Source organism: Notechis scutatus, chromosome 3 (genome assembly GCF_049901735.1).
Source record: "Notechis scutatus isolate UNSWTSFEM ecotype Mainland chromosome 3, rNotScu1.2, whole genome shotgun sequence".
In the NCBI taxonomy this organism is placed as follows: Eukaryota; Metazoa; Chordata; class Lepidosauria; order Squamata; family Elapidae; genus Notechis; species Notechis scutatus.
Window position 1 is genome coordinate 62916446 of NC_142011.1, and position 26643 is coordinate 62943088.

Sequence of the window (26643 nt, forward strand, 5' to 3'; positions counted from 1 at the left end):
TTTAAAACCGCATTTTTAGGGTTTTTTTATACGTCCAATATTGTCTTCACAAGAAAACCAACAGAAGAAATATATGATTTTACAATACAATCTTATGCTTATTTACTCGAATCCAATTGAATTGTGTGACCACAAGTAATGTAATATCTTTAACATTGATTAGTCAGAAAGAAACTAGTAATACTGCAATGTTATCTAGAAACCATATTGGAATGAATTGTGCCTTTGAGTAAACATGCAAAGGATTAAGCTTTTTACTCTGAAATATATGCAGTCGTTTAACAAAAAAGTGCCAGAAGTTTTAGGAACTGCAGTGCCCCCAAAATTAATATACAACTTGAGGTCTGCCGAGGCCCTATTTTAACTATAAAATTAGTCTGTGGTCTATTACTGTATGCGGAAGAAATACCTCTCCAGGCCTAATCAAGAGAAACTTCAGAAATCTAAATCCTGGGCTGCCAGTTCCCTTTGGCTCGCAGGGAAGGTGGGATTTAAGGTTGTGGTTAGCTAAAGCAGGCCGTAGCAGCGGCGGGCATCAATGCAGAAGGAGGAGCTAGAGAGGCCTGGCTGACAAAGCTCGCTGCGTAGACGGCTGGTGACCAGGAAGAAGAACGCCGCTTTAGGCTTAGGGAGGAAACGGGCTCTATCTACCTGGACGCCTCCTCCCCCTTCTCCTAACTCCCAGAGGTCCAGAGGAGCCCTGGGCTGAGGCCCTGATGGTGCCCGAGGGCTGAAGCCTCTCCGGTTCTTTCCTGCTGCTCTTTCGGTGCTCGAGCGGTGACTGGGCATTCTGGCGGAAGGCGAGAAAGGGATGGTCACTCCCTGAGGCGAGCGGACGAGAGGCTAAGCAGCTTAGGTCGGGTAAGGAGCTGGCATGAGCTTCCAGTATCGAGTTGCTGCTGCCCGGGAAAGGCCGAGGGAGAGCCGCCGCTGTCGCCTGGAGCTGCCGTTGTGTTTCTGAGAAGGAGGAGGCCCCCCACTTCCCTTTGGGGAAGATGGGAAATTGCTTGAAATCGCCCACTTCGGATGATATTTCCCTGCTGCACGAGTCCCAATCGGACAGGGCCAGCTACGGGGATGGGACTGAACCGGATCAGGAGCCGCCGCCGCCATATCAGGTATAGCGAGAAACCGAAAAGGAGCCGGTCCCGGTTGGGGCTGGATAGGAGAATGAAACTCAGCGAGGGGGAATTTTCTAACGGGGCAGCCGAATCGATCGGTTGCAACAAGAGCGACAAAGGGGGTGTCGTGGTGGCACCCTAAGGATCGAAGGTAACGGCGGGCGGGGTGGGGGTGGGGGGAGAACAGCTTGGGCGCCTGTAGGGTATATTTTGACCCCGGGCTTCATCGGGAAGGAAACATAAATTACAATCGCTAATGGACCAATGCAAGATCCCCATCCGTTGGTTTCGTGGGTGTGTTTGTCTTTAAAAATAAAAGTCTGTTGCCTTGTCGGTTTGGAATAAATGGCCACCGATGAGCAAACAAAAGTAGGGGGTTTCCTTTCACATATGGTTACCAGTAGCAGTTCCTGAGGCCTGAAATTTGACATCTGGCCAGATCTCTCTCATCTAAACGTCCTCCTCCAGTCTGGTGGAGGAGACTTTGTTTCCTCCCTCCCTCCCTCCCTCCCTTATTTGCTTTTCAGTACTATATTAAAAATGCGAGTATTCACAATTTGGTTTGTGGTTTTATAGGCACAATGAATCAGGTTTTAAAGGTTTTAAAGACAAAATATAAACCACTTAAGCTTGGAATATTGGGCAAAATACAGACTTTGTTAAACAAAAACAAAAAAAAACCCAAATATCTATCTTAGGTGAATTAAGATGTATTAGATTCCAACTGTTTTTCACTCGGAATTCAGCTTTTAATGTTAGCGAATTTTATTTCCAAGTAGTATAATCAAGATTGTGCTTAATTGACTATAATGGATAGATTTGGTATTTAATTCTAGGAATTTCTAGTTGTCAATTCAGAAATATTTTTCTTTATCTGGGTCAGAAAAGGAGGTTCTAGTTTTTCAGCCTGGGCAGCTTCCTTTGTTTCTACACAGAGTGACATCACTGTCTGGTGTTGCTTCCTTCTTATTGCCTTGTTAAACCAATAACAATCCCTCTGTGTGTGTGTGTGTGTGAGAGAGAGAGAGAGATCCTTTTTTAGACTTTTGAAATTAGTAATCCTACTAAGACATAATTTAGGGATTTCTGTGGCAATGGCTTATTTCCTCTGTTATAACTGGTAGTAAGCATAGGAAATAAACATTTTATTCTTCATTTTCTATCATTTATCATGCTCTGTTTCTTTCTTCTCTTATTATTCATCATAAACTTTTTTTGCTACTCTTGAAATATATGACTAATAGGTGGATTGGATCAGACAAGTGATAACTGGAATTCTGCTGATCTAAGAGACAGAGGGTAGGAAGGCAATTTTCACAATCAATGCTATCTGCAGCTCATGTTCCTCCTTAAAAATTGTTATGAAGGTGGAGAGGCACTGCTACTGAGAAACATAAAACATGACCCAAGAGAACTGCAAAAGGTGTGAAGATTGTTTCTCTGCTCCATTGGAATTAGCTATTTTAATCCTGGAGTTTTAATGACCAATCTACTGTAGCCATTTCTGTGTTGATTAGTTAACAGCACTGCATGTTCATTTCCTGTGTGGATAATTTATCTTATGTATGTAGCCTGCCTTTTAAACAGTGTTGCTGGTTCTCATCCTCAAATAACCTTGTGAGGAAGATGAGGCTGCAAGATCCTGACTTCCCAAGTTCTATCGATAAACATCACAATTTAGATCTTCCAGATCCTACTTCAGCATTGTAAACATGGCACCCTCCTTTTAAAGGATAAATGCACAACAGTATATTATTCTAGGTTCAGTCCTTGGTGCTAGAAAATCAGTAAATATATTCTGAAAATCTAAGCAATAATGCTTAGATATTTTATTAAAGATTTATGAAGACTTGATTTATTCTCAATGCTTGCTTATTTTTTCAGGATATGGGATAGATGTTTTATTGGGAAAAACTATTGATGAGCTACCAGTCTTCAGAGGTGAATAAATATATACTCAGAATCCTGTTGAGTTCAGTGAGTTAAATTTCCAAGTAAGTATGCATAGGATTGCAGCCCTTATATATTCTTACAGAGTCTTGCATAATGCTGCTGCTAAGAACAGTAGTCAGAGTCCAGTAAAATTACTCGTGCATGTACAAAACTTTGTGCATTTGATGTTCATCATTTATTTCCACGTCTATTACTAAACCACATTTAAGCTTCTAAGTTTGTATTCTGCTGCATGCGTATACTTGGCATGCATATATGGTGCACTGGATCAATTACAATTCATCCTTTTGTATTTTCATGATGGTGTAAAAATATTTCAAGAAGATTAGGTTATAGTAAACAAATTACAGCAAGCATTGAATTCTTTCTTAATGCAATGAATTAATTTGAATGCTAAGTATACAATGACTACAATTGATATGTTTATCTGAGTAATTTGACAGATAAGTGAAAGAAGGATGACTGGTATATAATACTGTGGCCTCTAACATTACACTCATATGCATGTTTAATTAGAAGTAAATGTTGCGTGTAGCCCAGATCTGATAGTTCCAGATATATGCAATCATAACTCTGTCATTTCACACATTTACTGAAAGTAGATGTTACTGAAAACAGCAGAACTTTCTTCCACTTTAATCTGCACAGGATTGTGTAATATTCAAGAAATTCTTGTGCATTTTAACTTGAGTAAATCTTTTTCAACTCAACTGGTGCAGTGGATAGCTATGGCTGCAATCTTATGCATATATAAGTGAGTAAGCCCTATCAAACATTAAAACTAATTTGCAGGTAAACATACATAGGAATGATGCAAACTTGGATTAAATATATTAAGTATTGCACTCTAAGACGAAAACATTGCATGTCTTTGGCAGCGTTTTATAGCTTTAAAAAGCAACGAGCTGGGTGCTGCCATTTATAAAAAAGCATTTTTTAAGCATTGCTAACATTGTAACAGCTACCAACAAGTGGAATATCAAAGTATGTTATTTTCAGAAGTGCATATTTCAGGGCATATTACTAATATAAACTGAACATTTGTATTTATCCTAAAAATAAGGTCTATGTCATTCAGAACTCTAATATTTAGAATTCACTTTAAAAAACAATATAAAAGGATTCTTATTTGTGTTCCCTTTTAAAATAAAATATAAATTTAGTATACAAAGCTTCATATAAAATTTTATAGTAGCAATAAATGCAGTATATATTTACTCACAATTAAATTGTAAATTTATAAGTAAATCTTCTGTTAGAATTAGAATTACCTCCTAGTGAATTAGCCTATCCTAAAGGATTTGAGTACTACAATTTGGATTGCTTCTTTGAATTATTTCTGCTTTTAATTCATTTTTTCTTCCCCCCTTTTTTGTTTTATTGTTGATGATTTCATGCTACTTCAGAATTATAACAATGAATATTTAGTCAAGCGTTTCAAAGTTTTAGGAATTTAATCCTATCACTTCCCCCTTTATTGTGATCCACATAAAACTCACTGTAATTATAATCTAGAAATGATTAACAAATAACTTTACAAAAAGAAAGCACAGCAATCTTCCCAGCTATTTATGGGCTTGACATCTGCAGAATCAGGTTAATCTCTATCACTACTTTATTAAATTATGCTGAAAGTAAATATCATAAATGAATATAAGATACGAGATAATGCATTTTCAAAACATAGCCATCATCAGACCTTTTGACAAATATGGAAAGGGTATGTAGTTCATACCCTCATTTTTCTCTGTTACCTATTCCATCTAGCCCAGGAGAAAAGAACGTTATGAACCTTCGGATACACTGCTGCACACATGCCTTTGTATTTTTATTTCCTTTGTCCCTTACAACGTTGGTAGTGTTTTGGGGGCGAGATATTTATTTGTTTGGTTTTTCTGCTTCGCTTGTGATCAATTCTTTAGAGCTTTCAACCTGAGGATACAAGATCTATAAAGAAGTCTTATTGTTTATACATTAGCATGGGAGCTGTCAGGACTCAATGTAATTTCATTTTGTTCCTAATGAACAAAAATGTTTTGTTTTGGGTCCCCAATCCCCAAGCTGTGGCCCACTACTGGTCCTTGAGCCTTTCAGAACCAGGCCGCAGAAGCGGTGGCAAATAATTAGCCAATGGAAGTCTGCACGTGCGTATCTGCCGCGCATCCCCTACCCCGCATCCCACCGGTTCACAAAGCTGGACAGGTTGGGGAATTAGTAGGTCACCAAGGAAGTTATTTTTCTAAACTTTAGATAGATCATCTTCCAGCTTTCTTGCTTGGTGGTGTTCATCTACCTTGTTTAAATCCTCTTCTATCCATTTTTGTAAAGTTGCTTGTAACAGAGCTGCAGTATTCATAAATGATGTTAAAGGGCTCTCTGGTCTATCTAGAAATGATGTCCTTTTGGTCGGTCTACGGCTAGTTTTAAAGGAATGTATCAGACCTTCTTCCTCATGTCATTTGTTGACATGCTATAGATTTCTTAGTGCTGTTATTTATGGCATCTCTGGTGACTTGTGGAGAAGAAAACCAACTAAATAAGTATTTTTCATTTTTACCATCATCTCCTGTTAGTTTGGCCATGTTTTCTAAACTTGTATATAGCTTTTTCTTTTTTTGTAGCAAAAGGAGCAATACAGACATTCTTAAATATAATTTTGAATAATGTCATCCTTAAAGATTAAGTTTAGAAAAATCTGAACGTTGCTAAAACATAATCTCCATTTTTTAAACTTTCAATGGGGACTTCCATGCCAATAAAATCTTCTCATTGCCATATCAGGCAGGAATTCAAGTAACTCTTTCCAAGTTTAGATGGAAGGAGAGTCAGTGTCTAATCCGCACTGAGTGAGGAGGCTTAAATTGCTTTTTTATTATGCCATTTCCTCTGCGCTCTTCATTACTGTCTGAAGCATCACACTTGTAAGTAAGAAGAAGAATCATGAATTTTGAAATGAGTTTTGAAATCCTCTGTCTTATTCCTGTTTTCCTCTGCTGTTGGGCCTCATTTTAAGATTGTTTTGATTAGAGTTCAGAGACTTCAGGAATGGGTAGCGTTCAAATAAAAGTAAATCAATAAATAAATCGATATGCATCATGTTGACAATAGGTACTCTAAATAGAAACTGAGCATGTAATAAGATCAACCGAATTTTAGTCATGCAGATTATTCTTACCATGTTTTGTTGGCCCATTTTGTTTAATCTGTTGTCCATCCAACTTTCTAACTACTGGCAATCTTTTCAGAATATGTAATAATTATTACTACTACATATTTTACATCTTAGTACTTTTCCTAGTGACAGATATGTAGAATATTAAACTGCTGTCATGTATAGGATACCTATACGTGGCAATGTTAAACCAATAAAGTCACTTACAATATTATAACACTTTTTGGTTTTCTGCAAGTTATTAAAGGAGAAAAGACCTTTCAACTTTCAATCAATTTAAATGCGATTATTGGATCTAAACTACTACTAGTGAAAAAAAAATATTTTTATAATGGTTTTTCTTCCAAATTATTTGGAGGAAAAGATCATTTATTTATTTTTTACTTGAACATCTCTTAGAATTATAAATAAACGTACTTAGAATATTGATTTCAACGAACAGCTTCGAGCATTAATAAATATTAAGTGACATATTTCCTGGCTCAGTGCAGGAAATGGCTTTGAGTAATCTCTGCAAACTAGGCGTTTTTCAGACATAGTGACTGGGAATTTGAAGAATTGTAGCCTCATTAAATCTGTAAGACACCCAATTTAGTGAAAGCTGATCTTGAAAACCGTTCCCAGAGGGACGTGTGGCAAAAAGTCCTTTAATACATAAATTTTAAATTTAAAAATCTAGTGACAAGAAGTTTCAAATATAATGGGAAGGTTTCATGTTAGTTTAAGAAATAAGAAATCTCTCCTATCAATTCAACACTTGGGAGTATGATGATGTGAACCATTTTGTTTGAAAATAATACGTTTTCTGTGACAGGACTGACAACCCTCTCTCAAGCCAAGTTCCTCTTGAATCATTGGGTGTTGGCAGTTATTGACTGAGACAGATTTATGGCCATAAGCAACAAAAGATGAAATGCTTCTGTTGCTCAAATCAGGTTGGATAAGGTAAAGTTGGATAAAATCTACATATTGCTGAACTGATGGAGCTCTTATATGTTCAGGGAGACAATCTAGCTTGCTTCTTGCCACTCTTTTATCCATAGTTCAGAACCACATCATTCTTTATTTAAAGGAGTTCTATTTTTCCAAGAGAAATCTGGACATATTATCAATGGATGGGAAAAGACTAGACTACACTCTCTTCTTTTTTAAGATCATCACCATTTTTGTCTTTGAAAAGTACTGCATTACTTTGATCCATAATTCATTAGGACTGGGTTCATGCAACATGCTAAGTCAAAAGTAAACCATGTACTGGCCTAATCAAAATGGTTGTCCTCCCTTACCTCCCACCATCCATACTTTAGCAATAGCACTTAGAGTTATATACTGCTTCACGGTGCTTTTATAGCCCTCTCTAAGCGGTTTACAGAGTTAGCAAATTGTCCCCAACAATCTGGGTCCTCATTTTACCGACCTTGGAAGGATGGAAGGCTGAGTTAACCTTGAGCCAGTGGGACTTGAACTGCCAAACTACTGACAATCAGTAGCCTGCAGTGTACTGTACTCTAACCACTGTGCCACTACAGCTTTAGCAGGTTAGTTCTTCAAACTGAATATCCAAGTTCATTGTGTGCCCACTTTGCCTTCAATGTTATCTCAGGACACCGTGATACATAATTTAGTTGCATCTCAACTGCTGTAACATATTGTATGTAATATTGTTTTGAGAATCTGCTGGTACAGAATGCTGTGGCTAGTCTCCTGATGGGACCATGTATAGAAAGCATGTGATTCCCTTGTTACACCAGTTACTAGTAATTGGTCCAGAGTAATACCTTCAGCTCTTCTGGGAAAGCATCTCAGGACAATAAGATATCAGATCTCCCACTGAGAGGGCAGAGTGGAGAATGAGGTCCTTACAAAGGGAGATGTTCTCTTCCCAGAAATACTTCCAAACAAGCTACAAATTACACTGTTTAATGGCTGAATGTCGAAGAAATAGCTCCCAGTAACAGTGTTAGGATTTATAAGAAAGACAGAAAGAACATTTCTTTTTTTCTTTCTGTCTGATCAAAATGAGTGTAGCAGGGCTTTGTAATATTGAAGCCACCATTGCCACAGGATGAATTCCTCTGCTCCAAAATATTATATCCCTGTGCCCCCCCCCCCCAAAAAATTATAACAGTAATTCTCTCTCAAATATAATTTTGAATCCTGAAAAATCATTTCCTCTCTCTCACCTCATTGGGTTGTTGTGGAGAAACTAGGAGGAAGGTAGTATTAGGTAAGATATTTGTAAAGTAATAACAGTGGAATAAATACCTAATAAAAACAAACCATTTTCTCCTCCCCAATACAAATTTATTATGAAGCTACAATTACAAGCAATGAGGATACGATCTAAAATTATACTTGAGTGATGTACCAATGTCTACTTTTCATTGTCAGATGTGTTCTCTTGAATTATTTTGAGATAACATTTGATATCATTGATTTTTTTCAATGATCCAATTTATCTTATACTTTGGCAATTACATGCAAGGAGCCTACAGTTAAGGAATACTATTTTATTGCTGAATCTCATTATTATGGTTCACTGCACCGTCTGCGATGTTCATTCAGACTGGATTTAGCATTTTTGTCTACCTATTGAGTCGTTCCCAAGGACCTGGGATAGACAGATATGGATATTTGATAGTGCTACAGATATAAGCTGCCTTTTGCAATTAACTGATGGTGAATTTATCAATGCTGGCGGTGCTCAAGTGGTGCTACAGTTGTTTGTTAAGGCCACCCAATTCCAATAAAAATCGGTGCATTATATAATACTAGGAATGCAATTAGAAATGTAACACAATGAAAGATAACTGTTTAGACAAGATAACAATAACAATAACAATCCATTTTTATTGACTAAGTCACAGCTGTGTTGTAGTTGCTCAAAGTATAACATTAAAATCAAAAGAGAGTGCCGTGTTATATATCCTGTCAAACAATAATAACTAGCCTATCCATGTTTATTATAGTTTTGCATGCTGAAATTGCTTGTAAGACCCACCCATAATATGTATCATCATGTATATTTCATTTCCTAACAGCATACACGGCCACAAATGAGCTTCTATAATTGTTTTTAAATGTTTGTCTAGCTGTGACCTTGACTCAACACTTGTGTTTTCATTTCTATTCTACAGTATGAAAATAGAGAGGATGACCTTTTTATAATCTTGTTCTTTGCATATATTATGTAATCAGCTTTTAAAAGTAAATTTAGTTTGTCAAAATTTGATATTGTCCTTGTTGGTCTTGCCATTTATTTCAGTCATCCCTTTGAATGATACTTGGATATTTTAACAACTGAGACTACCATATACTGTAAAGTCTGTTTTAACATTTGCAATATATGCAGCTTTCCTCTTCTCATTGAATGATTAATACTCACAAAGTAAATCTGTGGCAACAACAATTCAGTATTTTAAGGTAAATATTATATACAAGCATTTACCTCCATCTGTTGATGTATGTTATGTATAATATTTACATACCGTATTTGCCGGCGTATAAGACGACTTTTTTGCCCTGAAAAACATGCCTCCAAGTGGGGGGGTCGTCTTATACGCCGGGTCGTCTTATACGCTGGCAAATAGTAATTGGGAAGCACTGCGGCTGCCCGCGGCCGAGGCACTTTTGCGCACCATGGAAAGCGAATCCCGTGAAGCCGAAAGGAGCAGCCAGCCTTCAGGCCGATGTGGCGGGCCTCCTTCTCCCAGCTCCCAAGGAAATGAGGCGCTCAGCAGCCTCCGCTCGCACCGCCCGGCCTCCGCCCGCACCGCCCGGCCTCCGCTCAGGTATCCGGCTGGGGCTGTCAGGAGTTGTTACCGCTGGCGCGGCTCCGCACAGCTCCAGTCGCGTTGCCTTGGGAAGGGAAAGGCAAAACCAGGAGCTGCTGCTGCCGTTGCAAGCGCTGCGCTGCCGCGGCTCTTCCTTTTTGCCTTTCCTTCCCGAGGCAACGCGGGACTGGAGCTGCGCAGAGCCGCGCCAGCAGTAACAACTCCTGACAGCCCCAGCCAGATACCTGAGCGGAGGCCGGGCGTTGCGAGCGGAGGCCGGGTGGTGCGAGCGGAGGCCGCTGAGCGCCTCGTTTCCTTGGGAGCTGGGAGAAGGAGGCCCACCTACATCGGCCTGAAGGCTAGCTGCTCCTTTCGGCTTCATGGGATTCGTTTCCACGGTGCACAAAAGTGCCTCAAAAAAAAAAAAGTGCAAAAGTGGAAGGTGTGCGGAAGAGGGGGTAGTCTTATATGGCGAGTATATAACAAACTCTATATTTTGAGTGGAAATGTTGGGGGGTCGTCTTATATGCCCAGTCGTCTTATATGCCGGCAAATACGGTAGTTACATTCAAAATAATTTCTAAGAAGTTCCTAGCCTTCAGTAAGAATTCAGCAGGTTCAAGTTGACCACACTGAGGAAAATTAAGGTTAAAATTAAAACTCCTCAATGCTTTTCTCTGCATAGAATTTGTGTCATATTTTTTTAACTTTATCTTTTTTTCACATGAATTCTTCACGTATCTTTGAGCATTTTAGTTTGAAAGTACACTGTATATAAGATAACTACAGTTCCTATAATGAAAATTATCATAATATTTTATTTTTCTGCTGCATGAAAAATCTATTTTGGCAGATTTGCCAAAGTGACATATGTTTTTTGAACTGGTAAAATTCTCTTTGTATATTTTAGCAAATTGTACTAGTTGAATTCTGGCTTTGGTAGAGTGATTATAGCCTCTCTGCAGCAAACTGCCTCTCTGCAGCAATTTTCTTTTTTTCATTTAAGAGAAAATACCTTAAATTTTATTTCCTAAATTGCAACATCTGCCAAAATGCCGGATAGGTGGCTAAGCCTGCAATTCTTGGCTAATGGAGAAATGGAACAGTAATCCATGTTTTGTCTCTAGTAACAATTTGTGTATGGTGGATTGATTTTTGGTTTGTGGTGTAAAAGCCCTATTGTATTCCTAAATGCTTTAGGAATACAGAAGTAGCATATATTGTGTGAAGCATAACATATGACTCTTGGCGACTAGAGGAATGTACAGAGCTTTTAAAGATATAGAAATCACCATCTAATCTACCTCTTATGAGCATAGAAGAATTTTGAGTGTACAGTGTTATTTGCAGTTGCTACACAATTCTGTATACTGCTGTTTTTAGAAGGAAATTACAAAAAGTCATATCTTAGTCAGAATTCTGCCTTACCTTTTCTCTGGGTCAGCTGAACTGGAAGGGAAATGAGACAAAGTCACATTTACAGGACATAAGAATAATATCAGAATAGCCCTGAGTAGCTGATCTAGTAGAATTTATATATTTCTCTAGTTTTAGGTGGTAGGTGCTTAGCTTTTATTTCTGACATTGCTTCATGCTGCATTGATATGGTCTATTTAAATTCTGCCAACCATAGCTTAAAACGTGGCTGCCTTTTTTGTACATCTTTAGCTTGAAGGCAGAAGAAACAAAGTGCTAGCTGCGAATTAGACTTTTAAAATTAGGCTTCTTACTCCAAATATCAGAGTGTTTCACTATTTTCATATATAATATATTGGAGTTGCTTAAACTAATAAATACATGATGCTGCTTCACAAATGACATGACTGCAGTTCTTAATTTGTTACATGCAAGCAGTAAATACATAATCACAAAATAATTCTTAGCTATACTTCTTTGTGAAAAATGAATGAGGAATACAGCCCTTGTATTTGTGTTGAATCAAAGTTGAATTTCTCTTTCTGTTATCAAATATGATCCATCTGCTAAAACACCATGGTAGATACTACTCAAATGGTTGATTTTTACATAAAAAGTACCTATGTTATCAATGCTGTAAAAAATCAATATATTGATTGTGTGTGTGTTTCTCTCAATATTGTGTGTGTGTGTGTGTAAATTCATTTGCTTAAAAATGATATAAACTAAGTTTAGATTTGGTACACAAATAACTTGTGTATGATCATATCCTTCCTGTTTTGATTAAGATGCTATATTTATAATTTTAAAGAGAATTGAAAGATATTTAATAAGTCCTAATTTGACTTATTCAGATTGTATTTAGTAACACAGATTTGGGGGCAGTAAGACATCTTTTGGCCTTTGTGAACTAAAGCACAGGGCAGCTTTAATGGTCAGCCAGTGATTAATATAGTTTCTGTTTCTTACTGTCTCTTCAGTGCAAACTTGGCATCAGTATTAGAAATAGTTAATACTTAAATGAAATCATTCTTGGACGTGTGCCCTGGGAATTAAAATTGCACAGTCACTGCTTGCAGAGACAAGCTATGGCTTATCACAAACAAAAATATAGACTTGTTATGCAGTATACAACAATTTATTGCAAACATAGAAAGGCCAGTGCAGTGGTAAAATTTTTCTAGTTTTTTTCCCCTTGATGGCTTATTGTAAAAAGCCAATAAGCTGTTTGTTTTGAAATATGTTGTATGAAACAGTTTTCTGTCTTCCTGTATATAATTACTGCAAGGTGGAAGAGAATATATGTCAACCTTTATTGACCAGACATTCTATACTTTGACCTGGCATTTTATTAACTACTACTTTGTTTTAATCAATAACAATCAGGAAATTTTCCTGTTTATGAGCACTAATACATAGCACAAATAAATGAGTGAAATACTTAGTGTTGAAGTATCATAATAAGATTCTTGTTATCCCTACTAAGTGTGTATTTCATAGAAATCATTGTAGCCTCTACAGACATAATGAACCAGGTGGCAAAAGGAGAGTGCCATTCAGACAATAATGCCTGTTTGTACAATTGCCACTGATATTCCACGTTATATCCTGTGATCCATCCCTGTCTGTGTTCCCCCTGCTTAGCTCTTCATATTCTAATTTCAAAGACTTGTGCTTCGTTAATGAAATATAAGCTCCAGATTGTCCATGTGGAGCCTGGACCTAAGTTATGTTGTAAAAGGGGGCTACCTGGTGAGACCTGAAACTGGAACTTTTGCAAGATAAAACAAAACCTATCGCACCTGGTGAGTACAGAAACCAGGTGAGGAAGCAGCACTGGTGAGGAGCTGAGGGTGAAAACTCAGCCGGCTGGAATAGCCCCTAGGATATTATCTTGGAATGAGAGGAACAAGCTGTGCAGTAATTGAAGTGCAAAAAGCAATTGGATGTAACAAGGAGATGCATGGTTGATTAACAACCTTGTCATCCTCTTTTGATTAGTTTCCAATCAAAAGTTGCATGGATAGATGATAATATAACCCATGTGATATTCTGCTTTCTTTCTTTGAAATGCAGGAGATAATACATTTAATGGTTTTTGTCTAGCCCAGACCTTATGTATGTAAGAACTAGCCCATATTATGATACTAATGCTTAATTTCTGGACAAAGAAGAACTTGATTTTTAGTATTCCATATTACTTGAAGTTTTTACAAATGTAGATAAATCAGCTTTGGCTAACTAGTAGTTTAAGAAATCTATTTTAAGTAATTTTCTTTATTGCTTTAATCTAAGTACTTTATAATAATAAATTGCAGGTAAATTCAATATTGTAATCATATAAAGTATAATACATAACAATAAACAGAATGATAACTGTGTATATTAATAAAAAAAACATTTTTCCTAATCTAAAATGAGAAGAAAAAATCAGGTAAGAAAGACCCAGATGCAAAGTCCATATTGGCTAGTGAGATTGGAGGTGTATCAATTTAATTGATTGATTGATTAAGAAAGAAAGAAAGTATATGACTCTGGAACTCTTAAAAGAGTGCTACTTAATTTCTGTCTATAAGAGTGCTACTTAATTTCTGTCTGTTTATTTCTGTATTTATATATATATATATATATATATATATATATATATATATATATATATATATATATATATATATATATGTATGTATATGTATATGTGTGTATATATGTATATGTATATGTATATGTATATATGTATATATGTATATATACATACACATATACAGTCATCCATATATATACAATATATACAGAAATAAAACAGCTATAGTAATATTTACTAACATAAACATTCACCTGTATTTAAACTTCAAATTAGTATTTATGGCTTCAATACATATCTTCAGTTTTTGTTGTTGTTCACAATGAAAACACATAGTGTTAATTCTTGCAAAACAAAAATTAAGTAGTCCCAAGGTGCTTTTTTTTTCTCAAGAGGCAACTGGACTTTCTTTTGAAGATGTTTTGCTTCTTATCCAAGAAGCTACAGAGCTGAAGAAGCTTCTTGGATGAGAAGCAAAATTCTTCAAAACAAAAAAACTAGAAAGTCCAGTTGCCTCGAGGGGAAAAAAAGCACCCTGTGGGACTACTTAATTTCTGTTTTATTTCAGTGAAATCCCCATAGAGCATTTTGTCACATTATTATGTGGAGCAAACTAGTCATCAGATTATTTTTAATCTGAGTTTTATGAATTTCTAATATACAATGACCTGTTTTTAGATTATGACAATATCATTATTAATGCACATACTAATGAATATTGTACATAATCCAGATATGAGGGATGAGTAAGTGAATGAGGAATATTATTTACATTGAGTGAGACCACCGATTTATCCATCTAGAATCTACATTCATTGATTGGTGGGATGGTCAACTCTTTCACCCAGAGGATTTCCCCAATTTTAGTTACAGAAGTTGGGTTTGAAACTTTGGCCTGTAAATAAAATATATTCTCTTTAATTGAGTTACAGCCCTTCACTTAAAATAAGGGTGGACAACCTCATGAATAACAAGCACAGCTAAGAGGTAATGATACTTTCAGGTCTTTAGTGCCTGGGATGAAGTGTTGTTTGACTGACAATGATGCAACTGCAACTCCTACATCAGCTATGATTGATTCTGATTTCTTGGAAAATAGCGTTTTTTCTTCTTGGTAACTTTAGTTTTCCTTGAATTCCAGTTTCAGAATGCTTGTTTTTTAGAAAATGATAAGAAACGATATAATCAAATACAAAACGGTTATATGTTTATATCTTAGGACTTTCAAACATGTATGAGACCAAATGAAATATAGTATTGGTGAATCTGTTCAAGCCTAAAACCTGCCAAATCAAAAATACAGCACAGAGGTACAATGGAGAACCCAGTAGGGAAAATCTGATCTGTCATTTATTTCTCCATGAGCTGATGCCAAAATTTTGCTTTCACTTATCCCAGTCACAGTAGCAAAGGGTGTGAACTAACTGCCAGGAGAAAAGGCCCATAAGGAAAGGTGTTCCATCCTCTTGTAGGCATCTTTTCCGCCAGTCAACCTTCAGGTTTATAGAGAGAGTTTCAACATAAGATATTGTCAGTCCCACATTTAAATTGTGGTCCTTGTTGCTCTTAAACTAGGTTTCTGACAGGTAAATGGAATAAAAGCTTGCCAAGGAAAGAGAATCAGCAAATTTAACAAAGTTCTCTGAAGCATGTAAACTACAGTAGTAGTTCTCTTCTGATTAATAAATGATTACTTTGAACCAAAATGGATGGAAACGGACAAATGCTTGTTTTCCTTGTCTGTAAACAACATCCTCTGTAGATTAACCAATATCTATCTGGCATCTCTCATGTTATTTGTCTATTCCAATTATGAGGAAAATATTAATAGTACCAGCACATTAATATTTGATCTTTGTTTGAGAATTATACTTGGTTTACAAGTTGGTGGTGAACATTTGGAGTTTTACCTCTCCTCCCCATTTTATATGCAAGAGCAAGGGACTCCCGGGGGGGGGGGGGGAAAAATCATTTCACAGCTTGGTTTTAGCCATTACAGGTAATCCTTGACTTACAACCGCAATTAAGCCCAAAATTTCTATTGCTAAGCAAGGCAAATGCTAATTGAGTTTTGCTCCATTTTACAGCCTTTCTTGCCACAGTTGTTAGGTGAATCACTGCAGTTGTTAAGTTAGTAACACGGTTGGTAAGTGAATCTGGCTTCCCCATTGACTGCTTGTCAGAAGGTTGCGAAAGGTGATCCACATGACCATCATAAATACAAGCCAGTTGACAAGTCTGAATTTTGCTTACATGACCATGGGGATGCTTGTAAGTGTGAAAAATAAGTCATAAGTCATCCTTTTCAGTGCCATTGTAACTTTGAATTGTCACTAAATAAAATGTTGAAAGTCAAGAACTACCTATATACACGAATAGCTTTATTGTAATCCAGCTATGCAAAGCACTTGAAGGAGCCCTCTTGTAATGCATATTATTGATAATGAATCCACTTTCTTTCAGTTCTTAAAGCATATGCATCTTTTGTAACGCTTGCATGTCTGTTTTAAAAAGCCCCCCCCCCCACGCTATTGTGGAGTGGGATGTATGCTTGCAAAGAAAAGATCCATCGGAATGTGGCCTTTTTATTGCTTTGAGGAGAGTTTTAAGCTATTGTTCCTTTCCCCACCACCACCACCAAACTTCTGATGCTAAAATCTGATATCCCAAAACTTTTGCCTACTGCAGATATAATTCATTAGTTCAATATCTTACTTGATATTACACTGTGAATACATAAATTCACAGAGGTCATCATCCATCAGTTGATACCTTTAATCCTAATCTAACCTATATAGTGGGAGAAAAGTACAAGGCGGTTGAAATTGGTCTACAAAACACACTGGTAAATACAACATTTTCAGCAGGCAAAAAAAGAGCAAAAGCCAAGGCTTATGCTAACTTACTTTGCATAGCCAAGTTTATAATTTAAGAGTATTAAAACTGTGTTTTCTCAGATACATAACACAATATTACAGTTTGAAGACTATATATTGAAAAAATAGCCAAACGGTTAAGAAGGGAGAAAGTAAATTTCTTTCAGAGATGTATGAAATTGTAATAATTTGGTTTATAATTTCATTTTTAATCATGTTCACTAAAGAATAAAAATAGCTAAATATGCTATTGAATAAGCCATGTTCATGTCACAAAAATGCTGTATGTTGTAGCAGCCAATTCTACATTCACTTTCAAGGGTGTGCTCTACCATTCAGATTAATTCAGACTATATTTATTACAGTACTAATTTGAAAAGGGCTTCTCTGTAAATTTAAAGGCTCTTTAAACTCTTATGATAAATTCAACTTAACAAATGCAATTCATTTTGAAAATACTGAACTAAATTAAAACCACTGAGACCACAAAATAATAACTAAGTAGCATATTCCAGCTACTTAGCATATTGTCATTATAGATAAATTCTGTTAATAACGTAAACATTTTAAAGTGTAATTTTATATTGGATTGTAGCAGAATGTATATTTGCTCATATTTTGCTTCATTTTGAGTTACAGTCAGGATGCTAAAACCAGTAGGAATGGTGATAACATATTATGCATATGTGATATGTTACCAAGCATGAGATAGCCTGTTGTCTGGCATCTATATTTTAGCTGAAGTTTTGTTATTCCAGATTTATACTATAGTAGATTATCTTAACATCTACTTCAATATTTGCTTTTTCAATAATTTGGTGGGATTTCTCTCCATTTACTTCCTAATGCATGAGGGAAGTTTATGGGGCAGAGGAATCTATTATTTAGTGAATGATGAACTTTTTAATTAAATACTATATAACCTTTACGTTCTTGTTTGCTTAAATGACAGTTATCTTTTAACATCCTTCTTCCCTTGATGTCAGTGTTACTGTACAAAGCAAAGTTGAAAAATTCATCAGTGACAGCTTCTCTGTATTGGCAGAGTGAAAGTGAATCAATTAGCCAAGCCTGAAAGTAGATACTCATGTCAAGTTTATACATCTGTTTAATTAACCCATAGAGAACTCCTAGAGTCAAAATTAAATTGTCTTTGCAAAGAACAGCTTAAAACCATGCCAGCAATGACAGAGGAATTGCTGTTTATTCAATTTTCTTTTTATTATTAAGCCAAAAAACTGTGAGCAAGGAAAGAACTGTAACCTTCCAGCAGAAAGATAGATCAAAGCAAATAATTTCCATTCATTTCTGTCATCAGCTTAAAAATGGCAAAGCCAATTTAACTGTTTTTTTCTCTCTCTTTTCTTCCCCTATCCTCACTTTTTTTAATTAAAGGAGCAAGTTCCAGTTTACCATCCGACTCCTAGTCAGACCCGCCTAGCCACCCAGCTTACGGAGGAGGAACAGATTAGAATAGCACAACGGATAGGCCTTATACAGCACCTGCCAAAAGGAGTCTATGATCCTGGAAGAGATGGTTCGGAGAAAAAGATCAGAGAGTAAGTTGAAGAAGTGCCATTTCTGATAGTAATCTCATCTAAGAGACGGCTTTTGTGGACTTTTCAAAAATCTTGTTTCTTCTTTGCAATGTTCTTCACCTTCTTGGGTGCATTTACCACTTTTCTCTTGTCTTTTCTTTTTCTTAATGGTAAGCAGATGTTTTCAAGGATTTTTCCTGACAATAAATGTCTTCCTTGTTGCACTGCTCTGACTTTTTTTTTTTTTTTTTTACAAAATTCTAAAGTAAGTCCAGATGATCTTATTTTTCTTCTGAATTCTTTCCATGTTTTCTCACTACTTCTGGATTTTATTTTTCCTTACCACAGAAAAACTGTTGTTTTTTAAAAGGGTGGAAATAGCAATTTTATTTTGCACAGTGAAATTTAAAACAGCCTGATCATTCTTACCTTTTTACTTAAAATCTTCTTATCATTTTGTACCTCAACAACCTGTTTTATATTCAGGCATTTCTGCATAAATGTTTTATATTTATGAATGTATATTTATGCAGAAAGCCTGAGACCACAACTTCTAGTCCACCTTTTGATTTGAAAGTTGGGAGGTGACTTTTTCCAGACTCTACCTGATAATAATGAATGTAGTAGTCAATTTTTTTCCAAAGACAATTCCCATTCATACTGTTATGAACTGTGTGACAACAAACAGGTTTCCAGTGCATTTTTTTACAAGTATTACACTCAGTTGTGCTACTAAGAATTGGATTAAATATTTCCCATATTACCATTCAAAGCAGATATGCCACATAACTATGTATTCTACAAAAATAATAATGGACTGGTACACAGGAATGTAGCATTACTGATAGAAATTGTTTTCCAGAGATTGTGTCACTGAAACAGGATAGGACGTTGTTGCATTATACTTTACAGTGATCATTTGTTTAGAAACACATTTCGAGCTGTCAAAGCAGTTTACAAATTCAAAGAACCTGGATATGATGTTATTGATTTCATTCAATTCAAAATCTTTCTCTTACAGCTTATGAGTTGAAGATATTAAAATAGAAAATACTAGAAATGTCCAAAAGTTAAAATAAATTTTATAAATCATAATGTGTTAACAGGAGCAAAATTCTACAGTAGAATACTACAATCTATTTTAAGTATATGTCTGTATACAAATAAATGTATAGTTTTAAGCTATTCTCATTTCCCATAAATAACTATTTTGGGGGTGATTCAGGTTTTTTGTTCATCCCTGTATTTATTCAGTTGATATGTCCATCCATGTAAAATAACTGATTCTGGATAGATAACTATTTTAAAAATTAGCCAAAAACTCAACAAAAATCTAAAATAAATAAATAGCCAATATTTTTAACCCAAGCCATCAGAACAGATGCAATACAGATTCATTACATTAATTAATTCACAAATTCCAGCAGACACTTCAGTCTCCAAGCCCAAGACCATAGCCATTTCTTCATACCTTGCAAAAGGCCTTTGGGGTCTTATCCAATTTGAACTCTGGGGAGGGAAGATGATATCCAGTAGACCAGGGGTCCTCAACCACCGGCCCGCGGACCGGTACCGGTCCGTGGAGCACTCTGTACCGGGCCGCAAAGGAAATAAAAAATAAAAAATGGCGGCTTTCTTCGCCTTCGGTGAATGCTGCTGGGATCGGGGATCAAGGACACAAATGAAAGAAGGGGAGGGAGGAAGCAACCAAGCCTGTCCTGCTCTCTGGCTCAGCGGCTTCGGTTTCCTCCCGCCTCGTTCCTCTCTCAGTCGCTCTCTCGCTGCTCCACCAGCCCAGGAAGAAACTGCTTCAAAGAAGCCGGGGTGGCTTTTCCTGTCGCCGCAGCTCCTCCGGGCGGCCGCTCACCCCCACACCACCGCCGCCTGCCGTTCAATTCAGTGCCCCGCTCTGCCTGTCTGGTTGTTTGGGAGCAGCTTCGGCTGAGAATAATAACTATTCGCCTCTTTTATCAGCCGAAGCTGCTCCGAAACGAAGAAGGCAGGCAGAACGGAGCACTGTGGATTGAACCGCGCATGGGCGGGGTGGGGGTAAACGGGCGCTTCGGAGGAGCTGCGGCGACAGGAAAAGCCACCCCGACTTCTTTGAAGCAGTTTCTTCCTGGGCTGGTGGAGCAGCGAGAGAGCGACTGAGAGAGGAACGAGGCAGACACCTGAGGGAGGGAGGGAGACACCTGAGGGATGGGGTTGAGGGAGGCAGGACCGAGGCGCTCCTGAACTTGGTGGTTTGCTGGCAGACGTTTATTACCCGACTAGGTAACAACATCAGATGTTACCTAGTCAGGTAATGAAACGCCTGCAAGCAAACCACCAAACTCGGACTCCCCCGGTCCTTGAAAAAGTGTTTGTGCTTGAAACTGGTCCCTGGTACAAAAAAGGTTGGGGACCACTGCAGTAGGCCATAACAATAGAAAAGGCTTTCTTCTGAGTCCCACCAAGTGATACTCTTTAATGTATGGGACTCAAAACATAGCTCTCTTGCCACAATAAATGGCATGAGTAGATGTGATTGGGGAGAGGCAGATCCTCAAATAACCTGGCATGGAGAACTTTTAGCGGTAAGCATCTGCACCTTGAATCCAAAATGATACTGGCAGCCAATGCAGCTCCCAGAGCAGAGTTGTTCTAAACCTATAGATTAAAAAGTGCTTATAACTGCCAAAATTTTGTACTAACTGCAGATTTTGGATGCATTTCAAGGATAGGACCAAGTAGGGTATTTCCCTGTTCCCTTCTCTGATAAAGAATTCAACCAAATGCTGGTTCATTGATGCAGCATGTTCATTTGTGAGAAATTAATTATGGATTTAAACTATCAAGAACAAATTTAGTGTTTTGGAATGATCAATAGAAATCACAGAAATATTTTTGAAAGCTCTGAAATGAAGAGTGCTAGAAAACCCTCAAATGTTACTGAGTTGAAGCCACTTACCTTATATCACCAGTTATAGGAAACAACTGATTATGGTTATTGTAACTATGTTGGGGCAATCAGTTTTTTAAATCTAAAAGGGTATTACCTTCTCATATTGGAACACCATATATTGAGTGATTTTGTTTATGAATTAAACAAGCACAAAATAGTGAACAAATAACAGTGAGTTTCTTTACGTATATGTAGAATCCACATCATGTGTTGATGACATTATGGAAAAAAAAACTCCTGAATATCCAAAATGTGATAAATATTTTTCACAGAATTGTTCCAAGGCAATTTTAGATTGCATAAATGGCATACTTCCTCCATTTTTACCATCAAAAACTTGGCAGTATTTAACCAAGAAATGAAGTAATATGTATTAGCAAAACTAAAGATTAATGTTAAGTGCTTTATTGAATTAAAAACTCACTAATAATAAAATGCAATGCATTTATGAGTGGCTTGAGAAGTATGCACTCCTCCCCAAAATTAAATTCTCAAAAAGAAATTGAGTAAGCAACGGCCATCTTAAATAATTAAACTATTCTAAACTGTTTAAACTGAAATTGCAAATCTCAGGAACACAAAATAAAAGCAGTCTGCCTTCAATGATATTATCTGTATGAATTAACGTAGATTCTGCAGCAGGATTATACGTATACTAATTCAACCCTGTGTGCTCAGTGCAGCTTATCATGAAATAAATGTGCACAGATTTGCAGCCTTAATAGATTTCATATGGATTACCAAAGATTATAATGTAACAATAACTTCGAGAAGTTTAACATCAAAGATTTAACAAGTAACATCTTTAATATGTATTAGAAAGCAAGTTTCACAAGCCTATTTCTATACACTTTGCATTTTTTCCATCTTGTTTCCCTTTTTTTTTCTAGGTGTGTCATCTGTATGATGGACTTTGTTTATGGAGATCCTATCAGATTCCTGCCCTGCATGCATATTTACCATCTGGACTGTATAGATGACTGGTTGATGAGATCTTTCACATGTCCTTCCTGTATGGAGCCCGTTGATGCCGCATTATTGTCCTCGTATGAGACTAACTGAGCTAGAGTGTCTCTTCTGACTGTCAAGAAAACATCATTTTTAATGGATTATACCTATCATTCTACCCAAAGAACCAGAGATTAGTAAACAAAATCATGCACACAAAAGTTCATTTCCTTAAAAGTGGTAAGACAATAATTTCCGACTAGCTGCAGGTAATTGGTAAAGAGAGGAAAGAAGAGACATCTTTTAGGGAATATAGACACATAGGATGCTATTTTTATGTAAAGCCTTGATCCAGTACTTAAAAATAGTTACTCTTCATGAAAGCCTGCTAGCACCCTGACCCAGATGAATTGAGTGGAGGGTAATAGTAGATGCTTAATATTAAATTGTATGGACTGAAATTAGCAAGCAATTCTATTCAAGCATCACTGACTCACACAAGAGTACTGCCATGGGAAAATGTACTTGGAGAGCAGAAGCAGTGTGACATATACATGTGTACTTAAAGAACGAGAAAGAGGTACCAAAACATCCTTTTTCCTTAAAAAAAGGGGGGGGGCACGTCTGCTCAGATTGCTCACAGGTTTCTGGAATTTGGGTCAATGTTTTAATTACAGGAAAAAAATATCCTACATTTTTATAACACTGGCACAAAGATAGTTTTAAGCTTGTTTGCACAATTCTTTTTTTATCCATTGGAAATGGAATCCATTTTGCCTTAGGTCTTTTTAAATAGCATATTCTTATGTTTGGGCTGGCTCTATGCTTGAAAATCAGTTTATTTATAACCTGTTGTATAAGTGCTACATGTTGTTTGCAGTTAGGATTATGTGGACTTCAAAAAGATGTCCTAGCTTATAAGCAAATGTGAGATGCACTATCTCTTTTGTGTATGTGACATTCTGATGTTGAAGTGTTAAAAATCAGAAAACAGATCAGTGTTTTACCTCTCTGGACTTTACTTTCCCTGCCTCTTTTTTTTTTTCTTAAAGTTTGCTGGATTCAGACACCAAGATTAATGTTTCCTGGCAGGTAAAGACAAAGAATGGTGAACATGTAAGCATGATAAAAGATCACCCATATCACAGAATTTGTTTAAATGCCTTTCTTATAGCAAGTATTACATGAAACCATATAAAAAGGATACTGCATCTCTCATTCTTGTAGTTCTTAGATTTGAAAAACCAGACTGTGTCTCAGTCTATGTAATCAATGTACGGTATCTTGTATTTTGTTGGCTGGCAAAGCAGTCTGTCAAGCAGATGTTAAATAATCTATGTTTTGTACAAAAATGCAAAAATTGTATTTGGCACAGAATTACATAGGACTGATCAAGTGGGTGAACTGTAGCTGGGAAGGGCTGCTTCAAGTATTTGTAGGTCTGAAATCAGCAAAAGGTGTGCTTGCAGAGAAAGTCATGCAAAGAAAGTGTAGTTATAAAAACAGCTGTCAATTTAGCATGTGGGGCTTTGTCCTATTATGTGTTCTTTAATGTAATTTTATACATTTGACTTAAAAGACAATTCTTTTAATTTAGCATGAGATACAGGCTCCAGTTAATAGCACTGTATTATGAGGACTGGCCTTGTTTTAACACATGGTTTTAAAAACTGTATTTAAACAGCTACACTGAAGACCATAAGCTTAAGAGTATAGAGTAATTAGATGTCAAATAATTTCTACAAGGCTAGTAGTATGCAAACATCTGAAATGTGGCTTATTTCTTATTCTACAGAACCTTTCATTCAGATGCTTCAGTCCGTATCCAAAGTGCACACTTGTTCATTCATACAGCTCCTATGCAAGCAGATTTTCCCTCCAAATGATTGTGAGTAAGGCATACAGAGCATAATCAGAGTTAGCCTTACAAAATGGTGTGTGTGTGGGGGGGGAACAGGCTGGGAAAGAGCTCCATATTTGCCTCAGCACCCTTGTACCTGGCTAAATAGCTCAACTGCAATTCTACATCAGATACAGATTGTTACACTATAACTGGTGCATTGAAAAAAGAAGTTTGAAGCAAGTACCATGTTAGATTAATTTACATTTAACAGGAAACTTTTTAGTGCAACCCCCTTCAACTGTTCTTAATTCCTAGAAGAGAGATAAAAGGAAGTTGTGCAATATTTTCAGAGTAAATCATACTACCTTGTCATTCCATATTTTTTCCATAAATGTTAATGTCTATCTTGTTAAGTATTAACAAGATTAAGAATTTGTTTCTTTTACCTTGGATGTTAAATTGGCAAATGAACCATTTTTAAACATCTTTTTCATGTTCATTGTTTTCTTTCTGTGACTTAAAATGCTAGGAAAATAGTATGTATTTGCTTGGAATTTATGTTCTATGTCTTAATTTCTACAATGTGGGGGGGAGAACACCGCCAAAATATTCTCCCCTCAGACTTTGGTATAGCCTGCAGCGGGTGCTCGTGACCTGTCCTTCCTTGCCTCCCACTTTCTGATGTATTGCTGTTGCCATCACTGCCAACTTTCCAACAGACCATATTTTTTTAGAATCAGCAACCCTACAATTCAGTATCCTGACTTCTGCTCTTGGGGAGGTCTCTGTGGGTGTTAGGCCACCTTTTATTGATAAAGCTTTCTTAGTGTAAAAGTTAAATGGCATGTTCAAAAACATTCTTTAAGATTCAAATCAGAGTTATGGATGCGAACATTTGTACAATGCCTACAATTTCTGCTCAGCTGCTCAGCAAGCTACTATGCTGCAGTTAGGCATGTGAGGAAGTCTCATATAATTCCATCACATATTATATGTTAAGTAGCCCAAATAATTTATTCCATAATTGCCAAACCTTTTGTGTTGTCTGTGTAATTCCCCCTTTGTGATAACCTTTCTTGTAGGAGCAGACATCTAGTGGACAAATTGCCACTTATGTCTTCCCAGTATGTGCACACTGAGAATAGCAGCCTTCTTATGCAAGTTTTGACTGATACCCTTACAAAGAAAATTAACTCTGACAGTTCCAGGACTGGCAAAAATCTTGCCCTTTGATCTTGGCATATCAATATTTTATGTCAAACCATGGTCTCTTCTAGCACAGACTCTATTCTTGGTTGATTACTATTAAACGAAGAGCCATAGAACTTTCATCATCATAAATTCTTCCTGTGGCTTGAGACAGGAAGGATGCACTACTCTGTGAGCTCTCAGCAGGATTCCTTGAGAACATAAAATTTATTCCCAAAACTATTTTTAAATAGGATTATGAGATAAGCAAAGGTGATTAGCATGTGTGTATGTACATGCACGCCCCAGATTCAGCACCAGGGGCTTGGTTTCTGAAGGAAGAAAAATTCAGCCCTTTTAATGTATCTTTCCAAATACATGGTTATAATCTTCAAAGCACATTTGTGCTCTGCTTACAAAGAAGCAATACTTATATTTAGAAGCAGATTCTGTGCCTTAAAATCACTGTGTACTTTTCTGTACAAATTAACATTGAGAAACAATTTGATCAATTGGCACGTGACATTTCTCAGTAATATTTAGAAGGAAAAATCAAGCACAATACCAGAGGTACTTAAAACTACTATATTACAAAATATAACTAGAAATGTCATTTACCTGATAATATATTTCAACTGAGATAATAATTGCTATTTTCTACAAATTATTATTTGGTTCCTAATTTGAGGACCTGCTCTGGAGCAGTTAGATGTTATATATGAAGACCAAAAGAAACTATCATTACATAGACACCTTATATTGGATTTTGTCCAATTGCCTGAACGTTCCTTGATATAGTTTTCTGATTTATTAGTGTGCCATAACTTTGTGATAAAAATATTTTTTTAAAATCAATTGCTAAATCCATTACTAAATCAAAAGTAAACATTTGATTTTCTCCCAAATGTTAAAGCACAAACTTCCATAGGTGAGTCTCCAAAGATGTTTCCTAAATTATGATGGAAATGTCTATAATGCTGGTTATTTGCTTAAATCCCAAACTTTACCCATTACAATAGAATCTACCAAAGGTCAGTTTACAATGTGAGTCTAATTTATCAAAAGTTATTATTTGTCAACATTCCAATATAACCGCTAGAACTATGATTATGGCCTAAGTATCCATATTGGGAAATAAATATACCAAGGATCAAGTACCAATTCTCACAGTTTAAAAAAAAACATGCAAGACTGTGAACTTTACTGCAGGATGGCTATTAAATAAAAGGATATTTTGGAAGGACAATCAATTACTAAAGAAAATGATATGCTACAATTACAAGAACTACA

The 26643-nt window shown here is 36.5% G+C and overlaps 1 protein-coding gene and 1 long non-coding RNA gene across 2 annotated transcripts; both read left to right on the forward strand.

Moving 5' to 3' along the window:
* The first annotated feature begins 501 nt into the window (after window positions 1–501).
* On the forward strand, window positions 502–24651 carry RNF11 (ring finger protein 11). Its single transcript, XM_087960252.1, has 3 exons — window positions 502–1118; window positions 18288–18451; window positions 22265–24651. Exons 1-3 carry the CDS (start codon window positions 996–998, stop codon window positions 22434–22436), a joined length of 459 nt encoding a protein of 152 aa, XP_087816378.1. The 5' UTR covers window positions 502–995; the 3' UTR covers window positions 22437–24651.
* Window positions 3013–6465, forward strand: LOC148131214 (uncharacterized). The gene is made up of 2 exons (XR_015748582.1): window positions 3013–3119; window positions 4842–6465. It is a non-coding gene; the product is annotated as an uncharacterized LOC148131214 (long non-coding RNA).
* Window positions 24652–26643: the final 1992 nt, after the last annotated feature.